The 10,844-nt window shown below is 43.7% G+C and overlaps 1 protein-coding gene across 1 annotated transcript; it reads right to left on the bottom strand.

The window, feature by feature from the left end:
- Positions 1–1,701: 1,701 nt before the first annotated feature.
- crf (corticotropin-releasing factor isoform 2 precursor) lies at positions 1,702–3,201 on the bottom strand. Its single transcript, NM_001124627.1, has 2 exons — positions 3,175–3,201; positions 1,702–2,668 (listed from the first exon to the last, which is right to left on the bottom strand). Exon 2 carries the CDS (start codon positions 2,646–2,648, stop codon positions 2,145–2,147), a length of 504 nt encoding a protein of 167 aa, NP_001118099.1. The 5' UTR covers positions 2,649–2,668; positions 3,175–3,201; the 3' UTR covers positions 1,702–2,144.
- Positions 3,202–10,844: the final 7,643 nt, after the last annotated feature.

The following is a 10,844-nucleotide window of genomic DNA, read 5'->3' as shown; positions in this document are numbered from 1 at the left end:
GGAACGCACAGGTGGTAAGATAAAGCAAAATTATATTTGGTAACATTAAGGACTTCACATGGGAGAATAATATATAGGTTTAATATATACAGTATAAGTTACTTCAATTACTGTAAGAGACAGCAAGCAGTCTTTACTCATTTGAAAAAAATAAGGAAAAAAACGTTTTTAAGATGATATTTTGCCTGCGTATTGTCACAGTGTATATTACGTTGCATACATAAAGTGTGTGCATAAAACTTTTTTGGTCAGGTGTCCTTCCTTAGTGTATAACATCTGAATGCACCACTACTTCCTCCCTGTAGAAACCTTGTCTCACTGTTCACACGTCTCACTGCCTCAGTTCAGCTAAAGATGTCAGGGAGCTTGTTGTGCAATCCATATACCTCCTTCCATCTGAGTGGAGGGAGTGTGTGTGTGTGTGTGTGTGTGTGTGTGTGTGTGTGTGTGTGTGTGTGTGTGTGTGTGTGTGTGTGTGTGTGTGTGTGTGTGTGTGTGTGTGTGTGTGTGTGTGTGTGTGTGTGTGTGTGTGTGTGTGTGTGTGTGTGTGTGAGAGAGAGGTGGATCTTGAGGTGGTGCTTTAACGTGTCTCACACACACGGATCCATGTAGAGATAAATCTAATGCAGATATCAGACCTGATAGTCTGGTTAATCAGTTCAGTTTCTCCAGATACCTTGAGTGGTGTTAGGTTTGTTTCACTGCACATATAGACACCTGATGTACTATTTTCCTTATGTACATTTCATGTCATCTCTTCAGTTTTATTAACCTGTTTCAACTGTCCATCTACTAGCCAGTCATAGTGCTCCCCCTCCCCACAGACGTCCCTGCTCCCCCTCCCCACAGACCTCCCCTGTTCCCCCTCCCCACAGACCCCCCCTGCTCCCCCTCCCCACAGACGTCCCTGCTCCCCCTCCCCACAGACCTCCCCTGCTCCCCCCCCCCCCCCCCCAGACCTCCCCTTCTCCCCCTCCCCACAGACCTCCCCTGCTCCCCCTCCCCACAGACCTCCCCTGGTCGCTGAGATGATTTAACCAGCAGGTATCGAAACCGGATCCAGATCTATCATTTACGCCTCCATTCCAATCACGTTTGCAGCATAGTTCACTGCAACCTTTCCAACTTAGGCTCTGTGCTGTAATAAGCCCCATGTTACTATGTAGGGCAGACAATGGACCTTGACTCACAGACACACATCAATTGCTTTGTGTATTTTGACCCCACGGCCCGTGTCCAGGATCAGAGCACACACACCAGGCAGAGAGCTGATCCCAAATCAGTTCAAAGAACTGGAAAAACTGTTAACATGTTTTGTTAGATCTGTATTATTAAGAGTAATCTTCCTTTTTGAATATTTCTTTTTGGACTTATTTCTCAACACATTGCAAATGGTATATCAACTATTACCGTTGGTTTGAAAAGGACAGGTGCTGCTGTTCGATGCTCATACAATTAGACATATACAGGAATCTAAGAAAGCTCTCGACCTGTCCTCACACTTTCTTCTGTTGTACGGACTACTGTAGGTTACACAGACAATCCTGTTCAGTTTGATTTTGCCAGACACTTCAGATCAGTGAAAGGTTTGTGTGCAGTAATTAAACAAAACCAAATTTAGATTCAAATGTTTTCAAGGCTATAACTATTATGGGCAATAAACTGTTGAATTTTAAAATATCCACAGGAAAGTGCAAACATAACTTTTCAGATTTTATTGAAAAATATAAATATAAGACATTCTCTTGCACAAAAAAAAATGGACTGGTTGCTCATAAGTTTATTAACAAACTTAAATAACATAACATACAATAAAACTTAACTTCCTAAGCCTATAAGGTCTACCAAAAAAATATGTTCATATCTTAAAGAAAGAAACTTGTATATGCTACAGTTTGGATTGAGCACTTTAACAACAGTAGCCTAATATAAATTAACAGGACATAGTTTATCTTGCATGATACAGGCTACAATCTGAGAATTACACAAGTCATGTACAAGCCCATTTAGTCTCCATCGTTGGAAGTTAAAGCTATAAAATAAATCATTATAAACAAAGATGGAAAAGCAGCACTATGGTATAGATAATTGTGTTTTGAGCTAAACGTAAAAACAAATCTTTGGCGGATGGATTGATGCAGTTTTCATTTCCCGAAGATCTCCATCATTTTTCTGTTGCTATGGGCTTGTTGCTGTAACTGTTCCGCTCTGGACATCTCCATCATCTGTCGAAGCATGTGGAACGTGAGATCTAGAGATATCGGCGGGTCGTCGGACCTCCTCCCCCTCTCCATCGAGTCGTCGAGCTGGTTCGCGAAGCCGCTGATGAACCTATTGATGTCCCCAACTTTGCCTTGTAGAAGGCGCTGCGTCAGCTGGAGCTGCAAGGCTCTGTTGTAGACCGCTGGGGAGCCCTTGGGGTGCATGACTTTCGGTGCGGACGCGGCAGAGTTGCGGTTCTCGTTGCCCAGTCGGATGTAGTATTCCTCTCCGAGTCGCGTCAGGAGGGGAAGAGACTGTTGCTGCGCGTCGGGCTGTGGAGCGGTGGAGCGCTGGACATCGTCAGGGCTCTCGACAGCCCTACATTCATAGCGCGGTAAGAAGGCAAGCAGCAGAACCACGGTGGTGACAAGTAAATTGAGCTTCATGTCAGGGGATCAACAGGAATCTAAAAAAGAAAGGAGCCAATTAACTTTACGTCTCCTCTCAATTCTGATTATTTCTGTACAATACGTTGATGCGTAATTTGTGCGTAAAATGGAGAGGCGAGTTGCTGGATAATATAAAATAAATGTGCATGACTTTTATGTAAAGGTTTTCAATACACTGTCTAGAATTTTAAACTCTGGTCGTCTAGCATTATCGAACTAGGAATTTACAGCTAGATATACATAAAATTGAATATGTAAATTCAAAGTAATCCATTTAGTGGTCCATAAATCCAGGGGTTGATGAAATGTCCACAAAATCACAAGGAGAGCTAGCAGAGAGAGATACTATATTATTTATGATCTTTCAGTATCCATCAAGTTAATATGAAAAACTATGAACAGCTCTTCATGTTGGGGAAAAAGGAACATGTAATGTCACCTGCCGACAGACAAATGTAAATAAAAGTTTAAAATTAAGTATGATATATGAATGGACTTGTTGCCAACAGAAAAGGTCTCATACCTTCAAGTTGAGCCGTTGTGTGTCCTGGAAGATTTTAGGTATTTGTCGAGAGCTGCCTTCCTCTTCCAGTAGTGTTGTTCAAGAAATTGATATAAGGTGTTCTTCAAAGAAAGAACGGCAACTTGGATTTATATAGCCAAGACCCGCGACAATTGTTCCGCTCTGAGCTCAGAGATTGCGTCTGCGCATGTGTGTAACTTGAAGGAATGCATCTGTGAAAGTCTGGGATAGTTTGAATGAGATGAGTCATAATGTTTGTGTGTGTGTGTGTGTGCTTTCAACACAGACAGGCTTGGATGTGGATATAATTGTTTGACCATACCCACTAGGCACACACAGTTCAACATCTAGTTTTAATTTACATTTGGATGAGTTGTCAAACGTGAAATTAACAAAACATTTCACCATGTCATTAAATTTAGGTTAAAAGAAGAAAAAAACGAAATACCCTTATGTTGAGGACTTTTTGCAAATCCAATTAATTTTTCGCGTTGATTCAACGTCATCATGGATTTATTTGTCTTGTAGAAATGACGTGGAAACAACGTTGATTTAACCCGTTTTTTCCCAGTGGGTAGTTGATCTTTATCTTAGTGGCTGCTCTGTCCTACAAGAAAGAGCCTGTATAATAATGTTATGCACAAGAGGTGTTCAGAAAATGGACAGAATTGTAATTTTGGTGGGACACTTCTCATAATGAATCTCAGTCAGACAATCAAATGCCAGACTTTGTGCCCTGAATTATAAATTGGAAATAAAATAGTGCTGAGCCTTGATTAATATTTATAACAGATGACCTCAGAGTAAATTCTAAATTAACATAATTGTACTAATTAACTTCAAGATGCACAGATGGGCCCAAAATGCACCTGCCCAACATTTCATGGCAATATGGTAATCCCTTAAAATGTCTTAAACAGAATGTTCAGAATGCTTTAGGAGTTCACTAGAGCTCAACTTACTAGAGCTCAACCAATCTCAACTAAGCAATGGCATTACTGTTTGTTAACATTCTCCTAACCACTCCAGATGGCCTGCGTTGTATTCTGGAGGTGAACCTGCAAACATCTCAGTGTGTGACAGAGTGAGGGGCGTTCACCACCACCACTAGCAGCAGCAGCGTTTCTCAATGATTCATTATTGCTGCACACATGTACGTCACTAGCTGTGTTACTCCTGTCTTCTCCCCCGCCAGGCCCGCTAGCCCCGCCAGGCCGCCACCTCACTCAGACAAGTGCCCGGGCCTCAAGTGACGCTCTCAAGATGGAGTGCTTGATCCAAGTTTCACACTGACCGCCATTAGAATCCCAATCGGCTCCATAGAGATCACAGACTCACTGTTTTCATCTCTCTCTCTCTCTCTCTCTCTCTCTCTCTCTCTCTCTCTCTAGCTCTCTCTTTCTCTGCCATACTGCTTCCACATACATATATGGTTTTAAATTGTAGTTTAAAATGTTAATTTTGTGCTATTGTCCCTAAAATTTCGATGTCTAGTCCTTAGACCCCCACATTTTGCCATGTCTTTCTCTGTCACGTCATTTAGTCAACTGTGGTATGAAAAGCAGAGAAAACAATATTTCCCATCTGTGGTTTACAAAGAACCCCAGGGACTAATGCAATGAAATAACATGAAAAGTGGGTTCTTTCCCGGAATAGCTTAACGTTATTACATTTGATAACAGCATCCATCTTCTGACTAAGGTGACGGTCTGACAGGATAACTGTAGAAAATGGGACAAGTGAGGATTTCAAGTTCCCGAACATAATTGCAAATTTGACCATGATGAGCTGAATACAGTGTTGTAGCGGTGTTATAGTGGTGTTGTAGCGGTGTTAGACGGTGTTATAGTGGTGTTGTAGCGGGGTTGTAGTGGTGTTGTAGCGGTGTTATAGTGGTGTTGTAGCGGTGTTGTAGTGGTGTTGTAGCGGTGTTGTAGCGGTGTTAGACGGTGTTATAGTGGTGTTGTAGCGGGGTTGTAGTGGTGTTGTAGTGGTGTTGTAGCGGGGTTGTAGTGGTGTTGTAGCGGTGTTGTAGCGGTGTTGTAGCGGTGTTATAGTGGTGTTGTAGCGGTGTTAGACGGTGTTATAGTGGTGTTGTAGCGGGGTTGTAGTGGTGTTGTAGCGGTGTTATAGTGGTGTTGTAGCGGTGTTGTAGTGGTGTTGTAGCGGGGTTGTAGTGGTGTTGTAGCGGTGTTATAGTGGTGTTGTAGCGGGGTTGTAGCGGTGTTATAGTGGTGTTGTAGCGGTGTTATAGTGGTGTTGTAGCGGTGTTGTAGTGGTGTTGTAGCGGGGTTGTAGTGGTGTTGTAGCGGTGTTATAGTGGTGTTGTAGCGGTGTTGTAGCGGTGTTAGAAAGTGTTATAGCGGTGTTGTAGCGGTGTTAGAGGGTGTTATAGTGGTGTTGTAGCGGGGTTGTAGTGGTGTTGTAGCGGTGTTGTAGCGGTGTTAGAAAGTGTTATAGTGGTGTTGTAGCGGTGTTAGAGGGTGTTATAGTGGTGTTGTAGCGGTGTTGTAGCGGTGTTAGAGGGTGTTATAGTGGTGTTGTAGCGGTGTTGTAGCGGTGTTAGACGGTGTTATAGTGGTGTTGTAGCGGGGTTGTAGTGGTGTTGTAGCGGTGTTAGAAAGTGTTATAGTGGTGTTGTAGCGGTGTTATAGCGGTGTTGTAGCGGTGTTATAGCGGTGTTGTAGCGGTGTTAGACGGTGTTATAGTGGTGTTGTAGCGGGGTTGTAGTGGTGTTGTAGCGGTGTTGTAGCGGTGTTAGAAAGTGTTATAGTGGTGTTGTAGCGGTGTTAGAGGGTGTTATAGTGGTGTTGTAGCGGTGATAGAGGGTGTTATAGTGGTGTTGTAGCGGGGTTGTAGTGGTGTTGTAGCGGTGTTGTAGTGGTGTTGTAGCGGTGTTAGACGGTGTTATAGTGGTGTTGTAGCGGTGTTAGAGGGTGTTATAGTGGTGTTGTAGCGGTATTAGACGGTGTTATAGTGGTGTTGTAGCGGGGTTGTAGTGGTGTTGTAGCGGTGTTGTAGCGGTGTTAGAAAGTGTTATAGTGGTGTTGTAGCGGTGATAGAGGGTGTTATAGTGGTGTTGTAGCGGTGTTGTAGCGGTGTTAAAAAGTGTTATAGTGGTGTTGTAGCGGTGTTAGAGGGTGTTATAGTGGTGCTGTAGCGGGGTTGTAGCGGTGTTAGAAAGTGTTATAGTGGTGTTGTAGCGGTGATAGAGGGTGTTATAGTGGTGTTGTAGCGGGGTTGTAGTGGTGTTGTAGCGGGGTTGTAGTGGTGTTGTAGTGGTGTTGTAGCGGTGTTAGAAAGTGTTATAGTGGTGTTGTAGCGGTGTTAGAGGGTGTTATAGTGGTGTTGTACCGGTGATAGAGGGTGTTATAGTGGTGTTGTAGCGGGGTTGTAGTGGTGTTGTAGCGGTGTTGTAGTGGTGTTGTAGCGGTGTTGTAGTGGTGTTGTAGCGGTGTTGTAGTGGTGTTGTAGCGGTGTTATAGCAGTGTTGTAGCGGTATTGTAGCGGTGTTAGAAAGTGTTATAGTGGTGTTGTAGCGGTGTTAGAGGGTGTTATAGTGGTGTTGTAGCGGTGATAGACAGTGTTATAGTGGTGTTGTAGCGGTGTTGTAGCAGTGTTGTAGCAGTGTTAGACGTGTTGTAGTGGTGTTGTAGCGGTGTTGTAGCAGTGTTGTAGCAGTGTTAGACGTGTTATAGTGGTGTTATAGTGGTGTTGTAGCGGGGTTGTAGCGGTGTTGTAGCAGTGTTGTAGCGGTGTTGTAGCTGTGTTTTAGTGGTGTTTTAGCTCTGTTGTAGCGGTGATAGACTGTGTTTTAGCGGCGTTGTAGCGGTGTTTTAGTGGTGTTTTTGTGGTGTTGTAGCGGTGTTGTAGCTCTGTTGTAGCGGTGTTGTAGCTCTGTTGTAGTGGTGTTGTAGCAGTGTTGTAGCTTTGTTGTAGCGGTGTTGTAGCAGTGTTGTAGCTCTGTTGTAGCGGTGTTGTAGCAGTGTTGTAGCTTTGTTGTAGCGGTGTTGTAACTGTGTTGTAGCAGTGTGTTAGCTCTGTTGTAGCTCTGTGGTAGTGGTGTTGTAGCAGTGTTGTAGCTGTGTTGTAGCACAGTGTGTTAGCTCTGTTGTAGCGGTGTTGTAGCGGTGTTGTAGCAGTGTTTTAGCTCTGTTGTAGCGGTGTTGTAGCAGTGTTGTAGCGGTGTTGTAGCGGTGTTGTAGCGGTGTTTTAGCTCAGTTGTAGCGGTGTTGTAGCAGTGTTTTAGCTCTGTTGTAGCGGTGTTGTAGCAGTGTTGTAGCGGTGTTGTAGCAGTGTTTTAGCTCTGTTGTAGAGGTGTTGTAGCTGTGGTTTAGCTCTGTTGTAGCGGTGTTGTAGCAGTGGTTTAGCTCTGTTGTAGCTGTGTTGTAGCAGTGTTTTAGCTCTGTTGTAGCTGTGTTGTAGCGGTGTTGTAGCAGTGTTTTAGCTATGTTGTAGCTGTGTTGTAGCGGTGTTGTAGCAGTGTTTTAGCTCTGTTGTAGCTGTGTTGTAGCTGTATTGTAGCGGTGTTGTAGCAGTGTTTTAGCTCTGTTGTAGCGGTGTTGTAGAGGTGTTGTAGCGGCATTGTAGTTGGAGACCCTAGCCTTAGAGTAGAAGAATCCCCCTCCTAGCTCTTTCGTCCCTCGTGTAAAATATCTTTGCCTCTATTGACTAACTGTAAATGTAACATTTTGGTGTATGTAGCCCAAGGTCCTGCTTATAGGCCCTCAACGCCCTGCCGAGGAAAATGTCTAAGGGAATCACTGTCCCTTAGAATTTTCATCGTACTACACTGTGTGTAATAGTGATTTCCTTCTCTCTCTCCATCTCTTCCCCCCCTCTCCTCCAGGGGAGGTGTCAGGTCCCATCATAAGAAGCACATGCTGTCCGACACAAATAGAACACACCACCATGTCAGACGGGAGGTGCAAGCGATTTCGGTCATCAATGGGCGAGTTCATGTTGCATGGCCCAGTGCCCCAGATAGGTGGAGATTTCATGCTACGACCAAACTCGGCCCAACCGGCGCACCGGGCGACGCAAAATTAACTTGCCTCACTATCAACCTCACTATCAAATCAACCAACCAATACACCATGTGATGCAACACAGGAAGGGCTCAAGGCAGAAATTATGGAATCACTTGCCATGTTTTCTACAGTATGGTAGAAGTTGATCCGACACAGTGGTGAGACTGACTACAAGGACATTACTATGGGAGACAGAGAGACACTGGCTCGCTGTAAGTCTTTGGAGAGCATCAGCTACACTAAATAGCTTTAAGTGAGGACACTAATTCACCATGGCAACAGATGCCGCTTAAATTATGATCATTTGCTTTCATAATTGTCATGTGAAACAGACTGCAGGTACATTGCACTTCACTGTGAAGTGGTGCAACACTAATAACTAGATTGCTTGTTTGTTTGTGTGTGTTTGTTTGTTTGTTTGTGTTTGCTTATTTGTTTTGTGTGTGTTTGCTTATTTGTTTTGTGTGTGTGTGTGTTTGTTTGTGTTTGGTTGTTTGTTTGTGTGTTTGTTTGTTTGTTTGTTTGTGTGTTTGTTTGTGTGTGTTTGTTTGTTTGTTTGTGTTTGCTTATTTGTTTTGTGTGTGTGTGTGTTTGTTTGTGTTTGGTTGTTTGTTTGTGTATTTGTTTGTTTGTTTGTTTGTGTGTTTGTTTGTGTGTTTGTGTGTTTGTTTGTGTGATTGTTTGTTTGTTTTTGTGTTTGTGTGTGTGTTTGTGTGTTTGTTGTCCCTCTGGCTGTCGTTTTAGGCTCTTGAGTGATTCATTGCTGTGTATTTTTTTTTAACATTTTACAGATCATGTCCCTGCTTTGTTTGGTTAATTACATGCACACTCCAGGTAAATGCTCAAAATAAACGAGTGTCAAATACAATTCTCCACAAGCATCCTTGAGGACAGGTAGATTAATTATGTACAGGTAGGCCTGCTGATCACATGATTTTGAACAGCTGAATTCATTAGATATCAACTCCCAGTTGTCAGTCACAATCTGTTATAATCCATGGGAAAATGTTCAATAGTTATTGAATTTGGTGTTAATCTTCAATACAGTCCACTGTAATTCCCCTTGGTAAACCCAGCCATTCAGGAGCTAAAATGTCTCTGTGTATTGGTTCTAGACCTCTAGGGCAAGCCACTCAGTACTCTGTCCTGATGAATACCCTCCCTTACAACTTTAAATGTAGGTAAGCCGGATCTCACTCACACACACACACACATGCACGCACGCACGAACACACACACACACACACGCAAGCTCTCATTATTGACATCAGAAATAGACTCAGGTTCCAAGTTCTGCACTTGGTTTGTTTGTTTAAATCATTATTGAGGGGGTAGTTCACTTCCTTGAAACTAAAATGTAAAAAAAACTGTGGGACGCTGCAGTGTGTGAATGTGAGGTGTTTCTGTCTCTCTCTCCATCTGCTATCATTACTTCCTGTTTCTATGATTCTCCCAGGGGATTGGTGGAGATCTCTAGTGACCCTAATAATGCCAATAAGGATGTGAATACAGCGGAGCTTGATGATATGAATAGAGTGAAATGCTAATCCAGATCTCACTCCGGCTAAACTCAGCAAAAAAAGAAACGTCCCTTTTTCAGGACCCTGTCTTTCAAAGATAATTAGTGAAGATCCAAATAACTTCACAGATCTTCATTGTAAAGGGTTTAAATTATGTTTTCCATGCTTGTTCAATGAACCATAAACAATTAATGAACATGCACCTGTGGAACGGTTGTTAAGACACTAACAGCTTACAGACGGTAGGCAATTAAGGTCACAGTTATGAACATTTAGGACACTAAAGAGGCCTTTCTACTGACTGAAAAACAGCCTTAGGCATGCAGCAAAGAGTCATGAGGACTGCAGATGTGGCCATAGCAATAAATTGCAATGTCCGTACTGTGAGACGCCTAAGACAGCGCTACAGGGAGACAGGACAGACAGCTGATCGTCCTCGCAGTGGCAAACCACATGTAACAACATCTGCACAGGATTGGTACATCCGAACATCACACCTGCGGGACAAGTACAGGATGGCAACAACAGCTGAGTTACACCAGGAACGCACAATCCCTCCATCAGTGCTCAGAGTGTCCACAATAGGCTGAGGGAGGCTGGACTGAGGGCTTGTAGGCCTGTTGTAAGTCCTCACCAGACATCACCCGCAACAACGTTGCCTATGGGCACAATCCCACCGTCGCTGGACCAGACAGGGCTGGAAAAAAAGTGCTCTTCACTGACAAGTCATGGTTTTGTCTCACCAGGGGTGATGGTCGGATTCCGGTTTATCGTCGACGGAATGAGCGTTACACCGAGGTCTGTACTCTGGAGCGGGATCGATTTGGAGGTGGAGGGTCCGTCATGGACTGGGGCGGTGTGTCACAGCATCATCGGACTGAGCTTGTTGTCATTCAAATCAAATCAAATTGATTTATATAGTCCTTCTTACATCAGCTGAGTGCTGTACAGAAACCCAGCCAAAAACCCCATACAGCAAGCAATGCAGGTTGAGAAGCATGGGCAATCTCAACACTGTGCGATACAGGGAAGACATCCTCCTCTCTCATGTGGTTGATATATTCTGCATGCGGGGCTGCACATAGCCTTCCTATGTGAATCTACAGCTATAAATGTGAAC

Source organism: Oncorhynchus mykiss, chromosome 11, assembly GCF_013265735.2.
Source record: "Oncorhynchus mykiss isolate Arlee chromosome 11, USDA_OmykA_1.1, whole genome shotgun sequence".
NCBI classification, from domain to species: Eukaryota; Metazoa; Chordata; class Actinopteri; order Salmoniformes; family Salmonidae; genus Oncorhynchus; species Oncorhynchus mykiss.
The sequence above is the reverse complement of the archived record's forward strand: the minus strand, read 5'-3'. Positions and strand labels throughout refer to the sequence as shown.